Genomic DNA, 21,237 nt, shown 5'->3' with positions numbered 1-21,237 from the left:
CTCAGCACCCAAGTGGTCACTCACAACAGTTTCTAACCCCATTTCCAGGAGCTCTGAAGCTCTATTCTGGCCTCCAAGGACACAGGCAGGAACGTGCTGCTGCACACACAGATATAGACACAATACTCATACACTTAAAAAAATTAATGAACATGTTAGATCTATATTATAATTTTGTTTGTTTTTTTGTTTTGTTTTGTTTTTTGAGACAGGGTTTCTCTATGTATCCTTGGCTGTCCTGGACTCACTTTGCAGACCAGGCTAATCTCCAACTCAGAGATCGGCCTGCCTCTACCTGCTAAGGGCTGGGATTACAGGCGTGTGCCACCACTGCCTGGCCTTTTAATTTCTTTTTGTGTGCCCACTGACAATTTCTGAAAACCTAAGATAAAGACACTAATGATACTCAGGCTGACCTAATTCTCAGCACCATCTTATTTTCCAAAGGCATGACTCCCCAGCAGAGCCTCAGTCCCGCAGGCTAGCACTGCCTGCCCCAGTGGCCGCTTCTGCTCTCACATCACACCTCTGCTCACGGCTCACACCTCTGCTCACGGCTCACACTCTGCTCACGGCTCACACCTCTGCTCACGGCTCACACCTCTGTTCATGGCTCACACCTCTGCTCAGGGATCACACCTCTGCTCACGGCTCACACCTCTGCTCACGGCTCACACCTCTGTTCATGGCTCACACCTCTGCTCACTGCTCACACCTCTGCTCACGGCTCACACCTCTGTTCATGGCTCACACCTCTGTTCATGGCTCTCACCTCTCCCTGCCATTTTTCCCTGGCTCACACCAAGTCTTCACTTCCATCCAGACCCAGCTTGCTCAGCATATGGGGAGGGATCCAGATGGCCCTCTCTGGCAGGGATCACATGCCACCCACTGCTGGCACAGTGACTACATGCTGTATCTCATCTCTGGAACGCAGCATCTGCTGCTGGATTCTGTTACCTACTACTTCTCTACCCGGATGAAAGGAGCTCCTTCTCACCGTCTGGTATTGCCTCAGCACCCAGACCTAACACAGCTGGCATCGACGAGCAACATGCTGCTGGCCCTGAGCACCTGCACCTTCTAATGTGTTCTGTGCAGTAATACCATATAATAAATTATTTCCACAGGTCTGTGAAAGAATAATTTTCTCTACTCTGAAGCAATGAAAAACAACCCAAGAGGGACCCAAACAGATTTCAATTCATACTAGCCAAATGTTGAAATGAAAATGTCACAATAAACTTAAATGTCCATGAATTTATCAGATAAATTAAAGCAAGTCTACATTATGTATCTTTTCAAAAATCAATTAACTTACTTATTTTTGGTTTTTCAAGACAGGGTTTGTGTGTGTGTGTGTGTGTGTGTGTGTGTGTGTGTGTGTGTGTGTGTGTGTGTGTGTGTGTGTGTGTGTGTGTGTGTGCGTGTGTAGGTAGCCCTGGCTGTCCTGGAACTTGCTCTGAAGAGCAGACTGGCCTCAAACTCAGAGATCTGCCTGCATCCTCCTCTCAAGTTCTGGGGATTGAAGGATGTAACCTTTTCTTTAAGAGATGTAGTCTCATGTATGCCAGATTGGCATGAACTTTAGATCCTCCTGAGTGCTTGGATGGCCTGTGTGTACATCCAGATCTGGTTTCTGTGGCTCTGAGGTTTGAATCCAGGCTTCCTCCAAGCTAAGCAAGCACTCACTCTACAAGTACCTCCTGGGCCTGGGTTATGGAATTCTAACCAAGCATTGAATGGAACCAATAGGGCTAGCTGGAGCCCTTGCCTAGATGTGCGAGGCTGCTCATCCATCCCCAGCAGTGCAGAGGTCGGGGGGGGGGGGGGGGGGGGTTGGAGTGAAGAAGCCTAGGCACAGGCCTATAATGCCAGCACCTTGGGGTTAGAGGTAGCAGGATCAGGAGTCACCCAGATGTGCACAGGGAGCATAAGGCCAGGCTGGTAGGCTGGGCCACACAAGACCTGTCCAAAAGTCAGGGAAAAGACACAGGGGAAGAATGAAGCAGGGCTGCGCTGCATTTACTAATCTGTTGCGCTTCAAGATACACTGCTAGGTGAAAATGGCAAGCTGTCACTACATGTTCAATGACCCCATTTATGCTTCTAACTAACTAACAACAACAACAACAGCTAAATAAGAACAACACAATGAAAGAGCCAGATATAATGGCTCAAGTCTAAGAACCCCAGCACATAAAAGATTGAGGCAGGAGGTTTGCTGTGAGTTTAAGGGCAACCTGGATAGAAGAGTGAGACCCTGTCTAACATAAATAAATTATTAGGGATGGCAGGGGATCCAGCTCAGGTGACAAATGGCTGGTTGCTTTGCACAAGGCCTTCAGGCTGGCCTGGCACCAAGTATACTGAGTTTAGTGGCTGGCAATCCCTGCACACTGGAAGGAGACAGGAGGATCAGGAGTTGAAGATGTCTTCACCTACACAGCAAGTTCCAGGCCATTCTAGGATACAAGAGCCCTGCCTCAAAATTAACTAAGATTATAAAAGGGCATTGTGCTTTTTTTCCCTATCAACTTTAGAATCATGTACACTAGGAAAAATTAAAAGAGCAGATACAATAGTGACTGGGTGTGGCAGAAGGTGTGTGGGGAGAAGCTCGCACTGCGCTCAGGCGCACTGAAGCTCCACTTCATGCAGAAATTCTATCTGCTAACTCTTGTTGACAGTGAGACAGGATGTTTTTCTCTGTGCACCACACCAGCCTTGAACAAGCTTCGTAGCCTAGGCTGGCCTAGAACTCACTGGTGGTCCAGGTTAGCCTCCTACTCCAGCCTTAGCCTCCCACAGTGCAGTACGTGCGGGAGCCATCGTGCTCTTCTTCATGCTCATAACGTTTCCATGAGCCTGAGCTAATTTCAAATCAGATTTACTTAAAAGTATATACAAGGCTGGGCCTCCCAGCACTCAGGAGGCAGAGGCAGGTGGATCGCTGTGAGTTTGAGGCCAGCCTGGTCTACGAAAGGAGTCCAGGACACCCAAGGCTACACAGGGAGACTCTGTCTCAAAAAACCAAAGCAAAAAACAAAAAATATAGCAGGGTGTGGTGGTTCACACCTTTAATCCCAGCACTCAGGGAGGCAGAGGCAGGTGGATCACCGTGAATTCAAGGCCAGCCTGGTCTACAAAGTGAGTCCAGGACAGCCAAGGCTACACAGAGAAAACCTGTCTCAAAAAACAAAATACATAAATCAATAAATAAATATACAAAGGGCTGAGGGTTAACTCAGTGGTGTAGCCCTTGCCTGATTTGGACATAGCCCTGGGCTTAGTCTAGCACTGTAGAAATAAAAAGGCCCAACTAGGTGTGTAGCTCAGTAGCAGAGTGTGAACTCAGTAGGAGTGACCTGTGGTCTAGTCCTTAGCACTGGAAAAAAGATAACACATACAAAAAAAAAAAAAAAAAAAAAAGATAACACATACATATATGTACTTCCATATGTATACACAACCATATATGTGTGTGTGCACGCATGCACATGCATGCAATAAAGAAAAATATGTTGCGGTCTAATAAGATGGCTCAGTGGGTGAAAGTGCTTGCTGTGTCACCTGACAATGTGATTTTCATTTCCAAAACACACATAAAACGAAAGAGGAGAGAAGCAACTCACAAAGTTGTCCCCTGACCTCTATGGGTCTGGTCCCAGTGAACATTTCCTGGCTCTCCCACAGAATATAAATTTCTACATACATACAAACCAGGAAGAAGCACTCAACATCTATTCCACAAGATGGCAGTGCTGCCCTGAGGGCCTGGGCTTCTCTGAACTCGGTATGTTGCCTATGCCAGCTCCAACAGCTCACACAGATTTCTCCCACGTGACTTCATCTAGGTTTAGGAACGCCAGGGCCCAGGGCCGTGGCACCAGCCTGGAGAGAGCTGCCGCTGCTCCCTGCTCCCTGCAGCTGTTTGCTGACAGCCCAGCCCGCTTCCTGCTCACTTACATAACGACTGCATTCCTGGCTCGTGAGTGGCCTTCTTCCCAGTAATCCTTCTGTACCATCTGTATTTCCCATAAAGCCCTTGTTCCTCAATAAACCCCAGGAACCCTATTCTGCTTCAAGGACAACATACTGCTCCCTTTTAGCTACAGAATTCCAAAGGAGAGCGCCTCCCCCCTTCCCCAAGCCTCTTTTCAGAGTGGACACGCTATTGTGACAAGTGCCTGGGGACAGGTGGGCCTGCACCCCACAATACCAAGTTCCTCGAGGCAGAAACTCTGCTCTCTTTTGGTTGTGTCCTCAGCGACCAGCGGTTCTGGGGTGGAGGAGGACACAACAGGGAGGGCAGGACGTGGGGTCAGACTAGCAATCCCTAGTTGCTTCTTAACTTACCAGGCTCCTTTGTCTACTGTGAGTTACACTTAACTTGAAAGTCAAGATTTTCCTCCACAAATTCCTCAAAGCAAATGGCCTCAGCCTGACGGTAACTTCCCTATTCAGCCTTAATCTACTTTAGAAAGCCTGCAATTTTAAGTGAGACAGCACACACTGATAGTGTCATGGGTTACATAGTGCTTTGCCCCCCACCTTCCAAGGCCCTCCTTCCAACCCTGCCTAAACACGACCCCTCCCCCAGAGGCAGTTAAGAACACTAGGACAAAGCATGCCCATGCATCTCTGTAAACTGAACAGCCACAACTCTCTGGCACACAGGAGGGGCTCAGAGGGTGAGTTCTGAGCTCAGTTCCTCCACAGCAGGCACACAGGGCTGTGGTCATAAGGAATTCTGGAGCCCAATTTTGATTAGCCATTCTGTTGGAAAGCAAAGCAGATAAACATACTTGGTGATATAACAGTCCATAGACGCAGCTCCCCAAAGTAAGATGATCACGTCTAAGGCTCTCTGCTCAAACAAACAAAAAACATTAAACAAACAAACAAAAACCCTGAGTTTCTGAAAGTTAGAACTCTTCTAGCTGGTATGCTAAACAGGCCTAGTTAACTTAACAGGGCAAGACCTGTTAGTGTCCAATATTCTGGTGACAAATAACTTCTGTTCACTTTTAGCAGACAACCAGCCATCAAGACTCTGTGGGTTACAGCTACTGATCTAGGACCCACATAAGCCTATTCTTTGCCCCATGTTAGATGCAGAACATTCATGGATAAGATGGTCTAGAATAAGCCCTGTAACATGGATGTAACATCTATTGATTAAATGAATAGATGGGCAACACAAACACACACACACACACACACACACACAGAGAGAGAGAAAAAACAACAGTTAAAACAACAAGTTCTAGAAAGTTAGGAGAAATCTTTTAGAGACAATAGAGAAACTAAACAGGTTACTTCTTTCAAGTGATCAATAAAATTGATAAGTTCCAAGCCAAATTTACCAAAAAGGAAAATGGTAACAAAATTAAAAATGAACTAAGTCTAGCATTAAATTTTAAAAATTGGGTCAGGAGTGATGGTGCAATCTCAGCACTGGGAAAGCAGAGGCAGGCAAATCTCTGTGAGTTCAGGGCTAGCCTGGTCTATATAGTTAGTTCCAGGACAGCCAATAACTACATAGTGACATCTTGTCTGAAAGACACACACACACACACGTGTGCGCGCACATGAGTGTGGGCACAAATCAGGGTTTCTGTTTTGTTTATTTCTTTTTCTTTTGACAAGAGCCTCACTGCGATACCCTGGCTGCCTGGAACTCTCTATGGAAATGAGGCTGGCTTTGAACTTATGACGATGCTTTTACTTCTACCTCTCCAATGGGCAGATTACAGGTAGAGAAAACCAAAAGAAAAATATTATTCATGAAAGACAGAAAAACAACATTATTGGAAGAGCACCTTTTTAAAAATTTACAAAGTAAAAGCACAAGCATACAGTACAGCATGGTTAAGTTAGCTCTAAACACACACCTTCCACGACCGGAACCTCCTGGGCCTCAGCAAGAGGAGACGCCGGTTCTGTTTTCATAGTGTTCTCTCCCATTGACTTGCTGTTCAACTCTAAGCCTGCTGCCCCTAGTCCATCCCCAAAGGGGTGGCAAGTTAATGCAGATGAGACCTGGCCAGTTTCCAGTGGAGATGTCAACTGACCTAGACAAAGAAAGAAAGAATGCTTGGGAAACACACATATATATACAATCAGGAAATCCAGGGCCCCAGAGCTGACTAAGAAGCCAGCGATGCCTTAGAGGACATAAGGCCGCGCTTCGGTGGGATGGAGGGAGGGCTGAGCTTGCGTCACTCTTGCAAAAGACTCCAGCACACTTCCCAGCACCCATGTTGGGGGTTCAAAACTACCTGTACCTCCAAACCCAGGGCATCTAGTGCCTTTCTGTAGACACTGGAACAGACAGACACATTTAAAAGAACAAATGAACAACAGACAGGAAGGAAGGAAACCAAAAGAAAAAGAAAACGAAGATTGGTAGCACACATCTTTAATCCCAACACTTAAAAGGCAAAAGCAGGTGGATCTCCTCAGAGTTCGAAACTCGCCTGATCTAACAGTGAGTTCCGGGCTAGCTAGAGTTATTTAGTGAGAACCTGTTCAAAAAAAAAAAAGAAGGCTGGCAAGATGCTTCCAGAAAGACAACCTATAGTCAATCCCCAGTGTCGAGTCCACACGTTATCTTCTAGTCACACATACCATGGCACACATGCACACGAATTAATTAATTAATTTTATAATGTGATTTTTTTTAAATTAAAGAAAGAAAGGTCTTCCACCCATACAGCTAGGAGTGTAAGTACCTCAAAGAAGCTGACTTAAGGGAAAGAAGGTCAGCAAAACTGCATATGGAGCGAGGCAGCATCAAAAAGGCAGAGAAACCAGGCATAGTGTCACACGCCTTTAATCCCAGCCCTTGGGAGGCAGAGGTCGGTGGATCATTGTTGAGTTCAAGGCCAGCCTGGTCTACAAAGTGAATCCAGGACAGCCAATATTATACAGAGAAACTCTGTCTTGGGTGTGGAGGGAAGGGCACCAGGCGTGGTGGCGCACACCTTTGATCCCAGCACTCGGGAGGCAGAGGCAGGTGGATCGCTGTGAGTTCGAGGCCAGCCTGGTCTACAAAGTGAGTCCAGGACAGCCAAGGCTACACAGAGAAACCCTGTCTCGAAGAACAAAAAAACAAAACAAAAAAAAAAAAACAAAAGAAAAAGAAAAGAGCCACAAGTTAGGTGGCCTCTAGCTGCCTGTAACTCCTGTTCTAAGGGATCTGACCTGAGCTCTGCAGACACTACATGCATATGGAGCACAGGTGGCTTGCAGGCAGTGCGCGAGCATACACACACACACACACACACACACACACACACACACACACACCTGTTCTGGACTCACCTTGTAGACCAGGCTGGCTTCAAACTCACAGCAATCTGCCTGCCTCTGCCTCCCGAGTGCTGGGATTAAAGACATTATATGTCTTCAACACAATCTAACACAGAAGCTAATACAGAAGAATCTAGATTGGTTCTTAGTAGACAGGCACCAGGCTGGTCAAATAATTCCAAACCAGACCCTGACATACCTTCGGCAGGTTCCTTGGTGCTGGGTGTCTTGTCTTTTGGAGGATCCGTATCAACCACATGAACCAGATCAGGTACAACTGAGTCAGGATCTAGGATCTCATGGGTCCCATTAGTGGACAGCCTGGAGGACCGTCTCCTGGACAAGTCTTTGTCACTGTTTTCAGAGCGGTTTTTTGACTGTTCTTGAGCTGCAAACCATTAATAAAGTTGTGCTCAGAGATCAAGAGAAGAGAGACTCCGCTAATGCAGACTTCTGAGCTGGTCACTCCAAGGGCTTTCCTACAGAGACTTCTGGAATGTCAGACTGATCTCCTTTCCCAGCTTACAGTAAAACGAAACCTCTGCTAGGAAGGACTCTTACCTTGTTCCGAATTCACAGTCTAGGCTAGAGAGAGCTTACTGCCAAATGTCAAGACTGCACAGACTGAGAGGGTACGCCGAGGCATGTGTCAGTCTCAGCAAGAGCTCTGCTGGGAGCTGCCAACACAAGGCTGTATGCAGACACCCAAAGCCAGCCATGGGTCATAAGAACCTTATTTAAAGCCACCACAAATGCTTTTTGAGGCCAACATGTTTGTTTTCTAGTCAAAAAATAGTATCTCTAATGTTCTGTTTTTTCAGACAGGGTCTCTCTATGTAGCCCTGGCTATCCCCAAACTCAGAGATCAGCCTCCCTCTGCCTCCCTACTGCTGGGGTTGAAGGTGTGTGCCATCATGCCTGGCCGAAGTTTTTCTTAGCACATGTGATCCATCCTTACTAGGCTATATATCTCTGAAAGAATCTGAATCAAATATAATATAGAGAATTAGATATGCTATCTCTAAGCCCAACACAAATACAGTGCTCGCTGCTTCTAACAGAGACTACTAGCTCAGTCACATTCTACCCACATAAGCTCATGTATTCGAAGACAGTCACTAGTGATTGTAAGGAAAAGGGGCCAGGCAAACACAGAGGCTAACGCAGATAATTTATCAAATTTTAGCCACATATACATAAATTGGAGACTCACATGAATTTTTGTCAAGCCGGGGACGTTTTAATGGGATGTCACTTCCTTTTGATATTTTCCGTCTCCTCAATTCCAGTGTTATTGGTTGCAAAGTTTGAGAGTTTGAATCCACAGCTGTAATATATACAAAGCACATAAAATGTGTGACATTAGTGCCTAATCCTGCATCTTTATACAAATAAAAACACATATGTATATGTATTTTATATACAGAGAGAAGACATCGTTATAGATAGCAGATATATTAAGACTCTATCTCAAAACACAAAAGAAAAACAAGAAAAACCCCAACAAAACAAAATCACATTACTAAACTCTAAAAATGAACAACCGTACTGAAGATAAAAGACAAGACAATGAAACGAATGAGGAACTGCTTCTTTGGGAAGATGGTGGTGCTCTGCAGACTGACTTCCTGTATCTTTTGTGGTCCTACCTAGAACATAGCATTTCTAAACCTTTCCTGTAAAAGACTACACTCCAACATGAAGGTGTGTGGGCATGGGCAGTACAAAAGTCTTTTGGCAGAGGACAGGGGAGGGATAGTGTCCTGCTAAGTTACCAGGGTAGCCCAGGATTTGTAATCCTCCTGCCTCGGTCTCTGGAGTAGACGAGATTGCAGGCATGCACTACTGAACATGCTCCTGTGGTCTTGCTTTATTTAGACAGCACAGTAAGCCGACGCTGGTCTCAAACTGCATAAATAGCTGGAGGGGGGAAGATATGATGCTGATGATGACTTTAAGCTCCTGATCCTCTTGCCTCTACCTCCCGAGTTCTGGGGTTACAGGCAGTCATGCCAAGTAAGACTCCTGCAGTCTTGGGGAGGGGGACCAGAAAGGAACAGGATCTCACATAGTCCAGAACTCTTCAAAATGACCTTGTACTCTCTAGATAGCCAAAAACAATCCCACCCCCACCCCTCTCAGGTGCTGGGATTACAGGTTTTTCCACCGTGTCTAACTCCTTCAGCCACTTTGAGCATTGAATCTTTTCTGATGACCAGTCCAGAAAAAGAACAGAACTAAAACTAAACAAACCCAGACCTGAGCAGTACTTAGAAGACGTGTGACATGGATTAGGGCTTGGTAACTGCTTCCAGTGTCTACCTGGCAAGTCAGCTGTCACTGGTTCTAGGTGTCTTTGTTTTGCTTTGTATTGTTTCGAAGCTCTAAATGAAAGCCAACACAAATGTCAGGAGCCTACTACCTACTGTGCCCCAGCATGCTAACTCAGCAGGCCACCAGACCCTGGAGAGCACTTCATTCTCTATCTTGAAGTCTAAGAAGCTCTCCCTCTGAAAGATGGAAATCCAAAAAGAGGCAGAAGAAAGATTAGGGAGCCTGGCCGCAAGGCAGAACTCAGGGTGCGAAGGAGAGGCAAAAAGACAGGAGAGGAATGGGAACAGGAAGACGGATAAGAAAGGAAAAGGAAAGGATGTCAGGTCAGCAGCTTCCGGGAGGCCTTTCCAGGGGCAGAGGGAGAGAGAACCCAGTGCGGCGGGGCAACCCCCACCCTGGGCTCTTGCTATAGTCAGTCTTTCCAACACACCAGCATCACTCTCTCCCTAGTGGTGCAACACATATTCCAAGCTAAACATCAACAGCAAACTATCTGTTCTACACAGCTCAGATTCTGCTCCCAGTCAAGTCTGTGCAGCGAGCTCTGGGCTTCACCAGGCCAATAAACCCATGCTCCTACATTTCTTAAAAAGACTGCTGGGTACGCAGCGCAGCGTCAGACAAGCCTCTTTTCCTTTTGATACCACATATAAACAAGGACCACACAGAACCTGAGCATCTTCCTAACTCTCCCCACACAGCTCATGTGGGGAGCCCATCGCCTCCACACAGGTGCTGCCCAGGGAGGTACAAACGCACACAAGTGGAACCTGTCCTCACAGGGCCTCGTACTCTATCTGGACAGGGGCACAGCTAGTACCACTCTTGATGCAGAGGTCAGCTCATCGGGGTCACGCAAGCCTTAGGTACTGATGCTCAGTTCCTTCTCACAAGGCAGTCAAGACAGCAGCTACAGTGAAAGGACAATGCTGTCCAGCAGAAACACAACAAGAGCAACAAACGTAAGTGCATGTGACCACATTTTAAAGCAATCATATTAAGAAATTTTTAAAAAGAAAGTAAGTTTAAGACTATATTTAAACCAATCCATCTAAAACATTTCAACATGTAGTAAATATAAAAAATAGAGAAGGCTGTGGGTGTAGCTCAGTGGCAGGCACAAGCCTTGCTTATCACATCGAAGTCCAAGGTTTGCTCTCCAGCACTAAGAAAGAAAGAAAGAAAGAAAGAAAGAAAGAAAGAAAGAAAGAAAGAAAGGGAGAGTTGAGTGTGGTAGTGCAGACCTTTAATCCCAACACTAACGGAGTGATCTCTGAGTTCAGGGCCAGCCTGGTCTACAAAGCTGTCCTGTCTGGCTCCAGGACAACCAGGACCTCATAGAGAAACACTGTCTCAAAAAAACATGGGGGCGCTTTTATTCTATATATTCTGTGTGCGTGCGTGCATGTGAGCGTGCGTGTGAGTGATGTGTCTCTGGAGGTCACATGACAATCCAGAAAGTTGGTCCTGGCATTAGACTCTCTTGCCATCCCTTTTTATATTTGACAAGGTGGCTGGCCCACACAGCTTCCAAGGAATCTCTGGTTCCTGCCTCCAGGGATTGGTAATCTAGGATTGCAGGCACATACTACCTCGTCTGGCCCTTTTGTGGGTTCTAGAAAGCCATACTCAGGTTATCAGGCATGTACAACAAGTGCTTTACCCAGTCTTCTTGTTGCTGCTACTTGTTTAAAGAGGGGAAACACCTATTTCATCTGAGACAAGATAGGCTATTATCTGGTCTCCTATAAATTGGAACTCAGATTTGAGAACATGTCCTTAAGAACTACTATAGGGCTGGAGAGATGGCTCAGAGGTTAAGAACACTGTCTGTTCTTCCAAAGGTCCTGAGTTCAATTCCCAGCAACCACATGGTGGCTCACAACCATCTATAATGAGATCTGGTGCCCTCTTCTGGCCTACAGGCACACATGGGGACAGAGTACTGTACAAATAATAAATAAAATCTTAAAAAAAAAAAAAGAAAAGAAAAAAAGAACTACTACAAGCTGGAGAGAGGGCTCAGCAATTAAAAGCACTGACTGTTCTTCTGAAGGACACAAATTCAATTAATTCCCAGCACCCACATGGCCACTCACAACTGTCTGTAACTCCAACATCTGACACTCAGACATACATGCAGGCAATGCACATTAAAAATATATAAGCTGGGAGTGGTGGCGCACACCTTTAATCCCAGCACTTGGGAGGCAGAGGCAGGCGGATCACTGTGAGTTCGAGGCCAGCCTGGACTACAGAGAGAGTCCAGGACAGCCAAGGCTAACACAGAGAGAGACCTTGTCTCAAAAAAAACCAAACCAAAACAAAACAAACAAACAAAATATATATATATGAATAAAATATGGGCTGGGGTGATGGCTCAGTGGTTAAGAGCACTCACTGTTCTTCCAAAGGTCCTGAGTTCAATTCCCAGCACCCACATGGCAACTTTCAACTGTCTGATGCCCTCTTCTGATGTACAAATGTAACTGCAGACAAAGCACCCATATATGAAAATAAATACATCCTTAAAAAAAAAAAAAAAAAAAAATATATATATATATATATATATATATATATCTCTCATATGTTTCCCACTAGAGATCAACTGTTATTCTAGTTTTGACAAAATATGTTTTATGTCAAATTTTACATTTTAAATTATCTACTGAGACTGTTTAAACTTGTATGAAAAAAAAAAAAAAGATATTGTGAGCAAGGGATATAGCTCAGTGGTAAAGCATGTTTTTATCATGTGCAAGACTATGGGCTCAGCTCCCAGCCCAATTAAAAGCAACAATAACAAACATAAACAAACAAATTATAGATGTTGCTTGAAAATGGGAAGAGGTTCACAGTTTTTTAATGTTCATGCAGAGAGTACACAAAGAAGAAAGTCTAAAGACTACAAAGGCATTCAGTCACCGGTATGGTCCATCTATAACTACCAAATGGTTTGAAGAACAAATGTTTGGCTTAGCCAAAAAGATAAAGAAAACTGGAAAAAAACCCAAAACTTGTTTCATTCTTGGTTACCTAGAAGAATTGCAAACTTACACTGCCCTTCTTTTCTTTCTTTTTTTTTGGGGGGGGGGCGGGCTGGGGGGCTTTCTGAGGTAATGTTTTATTCTAATACGGGCTGACCTGGAACTCACTATGTAGCCCAGACTAGCCTTGAACTCATTGCAATTCCCTACCTCAGAGTTTACACTACCTTTAAATAATTGGGTATTAAGCCCTAAACCTATCCTGAACCCTTAACTCTTACCAGTTTAATTAACCACATTATCTTACTATTTAGACTGAAATTTCCCCATCAATAAACATCTTTTAAAAGCTCAATGTCTTTGGGGCAGGGTCTCATCATTATGAAGTCCAGGCTAGTCTTGAACTAACAATCCTGCTTCTGCTTTCCAAGCGTTAGTGTCACAGGTGTGAGCCAGGATGCCTGCTAAGAGCTCAACTTCAAAACAGCCCTTGGTCGTGTTTATGTGTTTGTCTTTGGTGCTAAGGCCTGAGCCCATGGCCTCACAGGCCCGAGTGCACTCTGCCTGCACCTCCAGCCCCGGCCCTCAGACCCGTCTTCTCCTCTCCTCTTTCGTGTCTGCCCATTAGGATGTTATTTCCTCAGGCTGTGGGCACATGAGCAGGAAGAAGAAGGCCTTAGCTCCCTTGGCTCTTTGATGGAAGATGAGGTTTCCACCCCAGCTCAGTCACGGTCACACTCCCAACACGTCCACCTGGACACACACCTCACTGAAATTCAGCTCCACGGGCACGGTTTGTTTTCAGGTCATAAGCAAGCCACAAACACGAAGGACTGAAGTACAGAAGGCATAAAGAGCCACAAAGGCCACAGGAGGGCAGGCACCGCGCACTGCAGAGTTGCGCGGGAAACTCACCAGCAGGAGCTATGGAAGGGGGTCTGCCTCGCTTCCTTTTTGGCTCCTTCAGGCTCTCCTGTGGACTCTTCACAAGGTCATTTTCAGGGTTCTTTTCCACCTGGGCGTCCCTGTCATTCTCTGAAATGTTCTCCTTATCTTCCTTCTCGTTCTTGGGGAGGCTTTTTTCGGACACTTTGCCCTTCTCTGAGCAGAGCAGCTTTCCTTCTTTGTCAGGCTGTTTGGGCCGCTTTTCTGTCTTTAAAACTTTTTCCACTTTGTCTTTCTTCACGTTGACGGTGGCTTTTCTCTGTTCTTTAAACTTCTCTCGTTTCTCAGAAGATGATGAAAGACTTTTGTGATCTGTCTCTTTAGGCCTAGCATTACCCACAATATTCTAAAATGAGCAAAATAGCGATCAAACACTTTGTGATTACTTGCAAATACACAATCAGGAGGCTGCTTGCACACTTAGGAAGACAATGAAGACACTACGGACACAGGCCAGGTCACACGATGCACAACACCAGGAGAGTAGCTGAGCTTTGAGAACCAAGCCTGCGTTTAAACACAACTGCCAGTCTCAATCCTTCTGAGACGCCAGTCTCCCTTCTGTGATGAGGAGCCACGTGAGACTAATTAAAGGGATGCCACCCAGTGGAACCCTCGCCTGGAGCCATGTTTCTAACACAAGCAGTCTAACCTTATCCACGGCTTTTCAGAGGCCCAGTGTACGCTGATGCCTGGACTTATGTAGAAAACAAACTGGTAACTAGAGGCTTTGGAGAAAACTGTTCAGAAAGCCCAAGCCAGGCCAGCAGCCAGCCTCCTCTCCTGGTGAGACGTGTGCACTCCAGCAGCCCACCCATCAGGCTCCTACGCTCTCGAATGTGTTCTCCATTGAAAAGCAGTACTGCTTCTAATTTGTTACTAAACCTTTCAAATTCATCCTAAAGTTTTGTGTCCTGGTGTGCCTGACTCCTAACAAAGCCAACTCTGAAAGCCACAATTTCTAAGACTATAGTTAAGTTTATGCACAAATCACTTTTCTAAGATCTCAAGAGAAGACAGGGATCCGTATGTTCACATGGATCCCCAGCACACACATTCTAGGCGTGTTCACATAGGATCCCCAGCACACACATTCTAGGCGTGTTCACATAGGATCCCCAGCACACACATTCTAGGCGTGTTCACATAGGATCCCCAGCACACACATTCTAGGCGTGTTCACATGGATCCCCAGCACACACATTCTAGGCGTGTTCACATGGATCCCCAGCACACACATTCTAGGCACACTGACTTTTCCAGAAGCAGGAAAGGAGTGCTTAAATGCTCAGCAGCCAGAGAACAATTTGTCCCACAGGGAAAAATTATAAACAGTGAGACTTTTTTCTTAGTCTCAATATTATTCTGAAAAGAGCCAGACACTGAGAAGAAGAACTAACAAAAAGTACGCAGTTGCACCCCCTTCTGGAAGGGTGATGTCAGTTCAGGTCAAAAGACTTGAAAGTTCCTACTTTTGAGTTGAAATGAAATCCCAAAAATGGAGTTTGCTAATATAATAATCAGACTTCACAGCTGAGCAGAAATACCCTGATGTGCACTTGGAAACCAACCTCCTAAGGGAAGTGTATATGCAGACTACAGAACATTGCAGAGCCACCAAAAAGTTACAGCCTCAGAGGACAAAGGAACTTTGGGGAATGTTACATTGTTAAGAGAAAAGAACAAGCTATGGACAGTAACATGCACTTGACTCCAATTTTGGAAATAACACACATGCATATAACAAAAAACCAGCAGTACTCAGGGAGGCAGAGGCAGGCAATCGCTGTGAGTTCGAGGCCCGCCTCATCTACAAAGCGAGTGCAGTGGGCAGGGACCAGCAAGACAGATACAAACAAGCAGAAGCACTTTGTCTGAATGGGCCAGTTTTGCTCTCCTGCTTGTGAGTGCTTTTCAGATTTTCTAAAACAAGCAAACATTCTTTTTATAAACTCAAGACAATTAAATGTAACTCGAGTGTAAATTACCAAAACATTTAGAGTAACATGGTTCTACAGTAAAAATTTGACCTATTCCAATGTTGTATGAAAAACTTGCAGTCATCTCAAGTCAAAAAGACCACAGCCTCTTGGCAGGTAGGGGTGTGTGTCTTGGGGCTACAGGTCTGTCTTGGTTGCCTGCTGGGACCGGAGTAAGGGGAGACACTCAGAGGCAGCTGGGAACCAAGTTGGGAATCTCCCATCCCCCCACCTCCAGGCCATAGTCAGTTTACTGGCTCACACCTCTATCCCAGCACTGAGGTGAAGGAGGAGATCACCATGAGCAGCTAGAGAACAGCCCAGGACAGAGAGACTCTCTGTCCCAAAACACCATTTTGTTTAAAAAGCTGAACGTGTGTTCTCAGCTGCTCAGGAGCCTGGGGACCTCTCTTTCCTACCAGCTCCATGCAGCTCACACTTCAGTTCTTCTACCTGCATCAACTCATTCCACAAAACTTAATAAAAATGCCACGTTTATGGCCAAAAGAGCACAGTCACGTACAGGTGTGGCCATTAGAAGCCCAAGAGGCAAGCAGAAAGAACGCAGGCCTCAATCGTCTTAGCAAGGCTTCGCATCTCCTCAGGGTTTTCCAGAGGAAAACCAGCAACGGCTTTCTGAGGCTCCCGGGCTTCCTCGAAAGTTCTCCTGCCTCAGTGCTTCCACAGAATCCGGTGACATCTGTGTCAAGTCGAAGCACTTGATCACAGGAGAAGAAGACCCAACAGGCCACAGCATCCCTAGTTTTGTCAACTTCTGCCCAAAAGGGAGGGTGTGTCAGGACTAAAGCCTTTGGCCATCCTGCTGGAGTGGTACCGTCAGTAACTATCAGAATTAAAGCAGCCTCAAAACACTAATACACAAACTTTGTTATGATTAAAACCTGAGGAGAAAGGAGACTAAACAGGGAGAACTAATGAAAAAAGTGTTTCTAGGAGGCCCAGAGCTCTGGGGCTGTATTTCCAGAAGCAGAACTTGGGCTTTATGCTCAGGCAAGGCAAATGTGTCATCATGACACTCAATTGCAAACTAGGTACGTCTAGCTGAAGTGGCTGCAAAGTGCACGGCGCCGGCAAGCTGTAAGCTCCCACACTATGGCCCTGAGTCATGTCAAAAACACAGCTAGCCAAGGACAAGGTGTGCTCTAGTCCTCAGGTGTCCAACAACTCCCTGTGCTGGGTGAGGAGTGGGAAGAAGGGAGCGGACAGCTGCCGAGACACTTGGAGAGAGACGAGGACAACAACAGAAATCAAACAATGGGGACTGTGCTCCGCACTGTGAAAGAAGAGAATCTGTTTTAAAATGAAAGAACAAAGAACACAAATATTTACAACTTCTGAAAACTTGTTATTACTTTCTAGTGAAACTATCTAATGGAGGAAATAAAGACGTGTCATCAGAAACACACATAATGTCTTTATTTGAGAAACAAAAGTACAATGTTAGCATAGTTCAGAACACAAAGCACAAAACCACATTTCTCACCTGATCTTTGGAAAAAGCTTTGACATGTATATGTTTGACAGTTTGAACTACTCCATCATAAAATTTCACAGTGTAAGTACCTAAAATTCAAGAAGATATCATGATTTTAACTTGCTGTTTCATGAAAGCAGCAACTTTTACAGAACACACACAAAGGATCTCCAAACACAATAAATGTAAACAGTTTAAGAGCCACACTGCAGGCAGGCTCAGCACAGTGGGAGAGCACCCATTTAGCTTGTACAAGACCTTAAACTCAAGGCCTCGTACACACACACACAAGGCAAATTTAGCTCTCTACACTTATTGGTCAATATTGGTTTGCTTTTTATCTATACAATTCAAATTTCACTTTAAATATTTTATGTTGTTTTATTAAAATAAGAATTATGTGCACTAAATTTGACCGCCTCAGCCAAAAAAAAGCAACAGAAAAAAAAAAAATTAACAATCTAGAACAATGCACTTACTAATTCCTTACTGAGTGAAATTTACACCTTATTCTTTTATCCTGATTTTCTGTCTTGAAGGACAGTAATCATCTTTTTTAGAGGCTGTGTGAACCTTAAGATCTGTGAACCTATCTTGCCCAAAATCCTAAATGCTGCCAGGCAGTTGTTCAATAGGAATTCTGTGAAAAATTAAAACTAGAAACCCATATAATCGAGTGTGTGTTCGTGGATCTCTTGATGCTGAAGATTGGCCTTGTACATGCTAACGCCATGCTCTACCACTGAGCTACACACCAACCCCTCAAATCTTACCTTCCCAAAGGATAAGAGCATCCAACTATAAAAATCCTTATTAGCTGCATCAAAACCAAAGTTTTCTAATTTTTACATCTTATAACTGATCCATGTCCTGCCTCCTCCCTGCTTTTCCTGGGGATTTAGAGTAAGAACCACACTCACTCTTGCCCAGTGGCCTGCTAATAACACGTCCTAGATCATCAATGACTCATACAGTTCAGGTGTCAGCACCCATTTCCCAACAAACAAAACCCCTAAGAGGAAGAGGAGGAAGAGGAAGAAGGTGAAAAAGAAGAAGAGAGTGAAGAAGAAGGTGAAGAAGAAGAGGAGGGTGTGGAAGGTGGTAGTAGGGGAGTTAGGAGCTCCCTGTTACTTCTCCACTGTCCCCTAGGATATGGGGCCAAGCTAGACCCATCCTCCTCCCGGGCTAAACAATCTTCCGGCTTCAGCCTCCCACAAACCACCATGCTCGGTTCTTTCCTCTCCGCTGCTCACTCTCTTCCCACCCCACCTCTCCTGCAGTCCTAAGCAGGGCCTGGCCAACAGCTAGTCCCCTCATTAAGTCAAGTCTGAACACCTGCCTCGCTAGGACTCAAAGTTCAATGCAATCAGAGCTCAATGATTCCCAAGCCTACCTCTCAATCCATCAAATCCCCACAAGCTCAGAGTGCCTCACTATTTACCCACCGGCACCTGCAACATTTCCAACTTGTCTTTTTTTTTTTTTTTTTTTAAGTTAAAAAAAATTTTTCTTTTGAGATTATATAGTTGAAAATAGCAGTTGTACGTTGCTGCTGGCTCTTACCAACTCGCAAGCTCTTTGTTCTGTGTCTGAGAAGGGTCTCAGAACAGAACTTGACCTAGCCTGGTACACACTGTGTGCAGCAAGGGCTGGCTGGATCTCAGCTGTCAGCCTACTCGACCCTCCCAAGTGCTGGAGTTACAAGCACAGACCACATACCCATCTCCACATTATAACAGAGGTTCTTTCCCACTCAGAATGCACCACCCAATGCGCCTCAGATGCCAGCTCACATGACCAACCACGTAACAGTTCAGTAACAGCTTCCTGGCTTCCCAGCTGCTGGCCAGCCTCCCCTGTACTGGCCTTCTGAATCCTCATTTGTCACCAGACGAAGCTCACGCTGGGAGCTACTGGCTCGTGAGTCAATGGTCAGCTCTTCAAGACCAGAAAGCACGTCTCAACTTCTTCACACACGGCACACAGCAGCCCAGCGCTCAGCTGCCAAACTAGCAAGATCAGCAATTCGAGAAGTGCTGCTTACCAGCCCAGCCCACCTCGGAATGGGAAGCTTTGGGGGAGGGGGGCACGTGTGGGTTTCAGCAAGCTCTCCAGGTGGTTCTGATGAGTGCTGGGATTACAAGCGTGCACCACTGTGCCCGGCTTGGAGATATTTTCAAGTTCTAAAAGTAGAAGAACGGACCACCATCTTCAGCAGTTCAGGAATTCTTTTTGAAGTTAACTCTTCCTGATGGTAAAAGCCTTCCAGGAGAGGTCCCCAAGCTCCACATTAAATTTAAGACAGAACTTTAAGACAGAGCTAGGAATGATACCTCATGCCTGCAAACACAGCATTCAGTAGGCTGTCAAGTCCAGCCAGGGATCCTGTGTAAGAGTTTGTCTCAAAGCTGGGTGTGGTGGCGCACGCCTTTAATCCCAGCACTCGGGAGGCAGAGGCAGGCGGAGCTCTGTAAGTTCGAGGCCAGCCTGGTCTACAAAGCGAGTCCAGAACAGGCAAGGCTACACAAAGAAACCCTGTCTCAAAAACAAACAAACAAAAAACAAAGAATATGTCTCAAAAACAGACAAACAACAAAAGGGCTAGAATCAGAACCCACTGCTGCCTGCTGACTTCCGACCAGTTCTTTTCCTATTGCCCACTGCCCAAGCCCTGATGCCTAAGAAAACCACAAAGCCAGAACACCAGCTGGCCACTATGAAATGAGCCAAACTCTGGCTAAAGGTTTGGAGGCCCCATTGCTAAGTAGCAATATCCCACTCCTGACCCTTTTGACACCCAAAGGACTATAAGCCATCCTCTTGAACCGTCCTCCGGTGCTCACACTAATACAGCCTATCAAACAGACCTCAGGAAAGAAGACATGAGCGCGGCCTAGGCCCACTTCTGCGGGAAGGCCCAAGTCGACGTTTCAAGATTCTATGTATAATGTAGAAAATCATCTCCCCTGTGGCTGGAGAGTGGTTAAGAAGAAGTGCTGCTCTCCTAGAAAGTGTGAGTGAGGTTCCCAGCAGCACATCCTGTGGCTCACAGCTGCCTGTAACTCCAGCTCCAGGGAATCTGACACCCCTTTTCCAGCAGTCAGAATGCAGAAGGGGCGTGAGAAGCCAATAGCAGCTGCTGCGCTAGCTCTTCTCCTCTGAGGCCTATACCGGCAGAACCTAGGCCAACCAGAGCTAGCTGAATAGTGAGATTCAGTCAAAACTAAAAGAAAATAGAGCCGGGCGTGGTGGCGCACGCCTTTAATCCCAGCACTCGGGAGGCAGAGGCAGGCGGATCGCTGTGAGTTCGAGGCCAGCCTGGTCTACAAAGCGAGTCCAGGACAGCCAAGACTACACAAAGAAACCCTGTCTCAAAAAACCAAAAAAAAAAAAAAAAAAAAAAAAAAAAACAAAAACTAAAAGAAAATAACACCAGGTTTGGTGGCCCATAAACTCAGGAGGTGGGACACTGGAAAACCACCACCACCAAAGTCCACAGAAGAGGCTTAGCTCCTGAGCACAGGCATGCCTGTGACAGCAGAGTGCTCCTCCCCAAACCTTGTCTTCAGAGCTATTTTACACACAGCCTTGCTTTCTGCCACCCAACATTTCCCAAACCATCCAAGCAGAACTGTATACCCAGCCTTCTCTACTCTTTAAGACTGTCTCACTAAGCTGCCCAGTGTAAGAAATAGTTATGTCTATTATAGGAGGCATGCTGAGAGCTCACTGGTTACAGATAAGCAGGAGGTGCCAGGCCCTCCCTGTCTTAGAATTTAGAGTTGGGAAGTTACAGGTTTGATCCTACATGATTGAGCCCAGGATCAGAAAATGGGGCACTGTCAAGCCCCAAATCATTCAATAACAAGGCCATGTGACCTAAACCAGTAAGATGGACAACTGGGAAGGAGACAAGTAAGTTCTGGACTAGAAGACTGGAACTTCTAGCATTCAGGGATGCTGAAAAGCGCTGTCTTGCAGGAGTCAGCACCAGTCATTTTTGCCTTTCCTCTATGCTAGCGTCCCTTTCTGTGGGATTGTGTGTTAAAAGATTGCTTTGTTTTCGCTAGTCTTGTGAATTTATTATCTTTCTTCCAGTCTGGCCTTGAACCCATTCTGTAGACAAGGCAGGCTTTGAACTATGATCCTCCCGCCCTAGCTTCTTGAGTAGCTGGGACTG

The 21,237-nt window shown here is 45.7% G+C and overlaps 1 protein-coding gene across 6 annotated transcripts in view; it reads right to left on the bottom strand.

The window, feature by feature from the left end:
• Window positions 1-21,237, bottom strand: part of Phf20 (PHD finger protein 20) — a 118,654-nt gene that overhangs the window by 28,991 nt on the left and 68,426 nt on the right. For 4 of the 6 annotated variants that reach the window (XM_051143633.1, XM_051143632.1, XM_051143634.1 and 1 more), the window contains exons 5-8: window positions 17,067-17,146; window positions 13,554-13,929; window positions 8,531-8,644; window positions 7,517-7,705 (exon numbers count right to left, since the gene is read on the bottom strand). In XM_051143633.1, coding sequence (XP_050999590.1) covers window positions 7,517-7,705; window positions 8,531-8,644; window positions 13,554-13,929; window positions 17,067-17,146 — 759 coding nt within the window. Of the gene's footprint in view, window positions 1-5,897; window positions 6,078-7,516; window positions 7,706-8,530; window positions 8,645-13,553; window positions 13,930-17,066; window positions 17,147-21,237 lie in introns of all 6 variants that reach the window. The other 2 variants (XM_051143636.1, XM_051143635.1) reach the window with 2 other exon arrangements.

The sequence above is a fragment of the Acomys russatus genome, chromosome 4 (assembly GCF_903995435.1).
Source record: "Acomys russatus chromosome 4, mAcoRus1.1, whole genome shotgun sequence".
In the NCBI taxonomy this organism is placed as follows: domain Eukaryota; kingdom Metazoa; phylum Chordata; class Mammalia; order Rodentia; family Muridae; genus Acomys; species Acomys russatus.
This window is presented reverse-complemented; position numbering and strand designations above follow the sequence as displayed.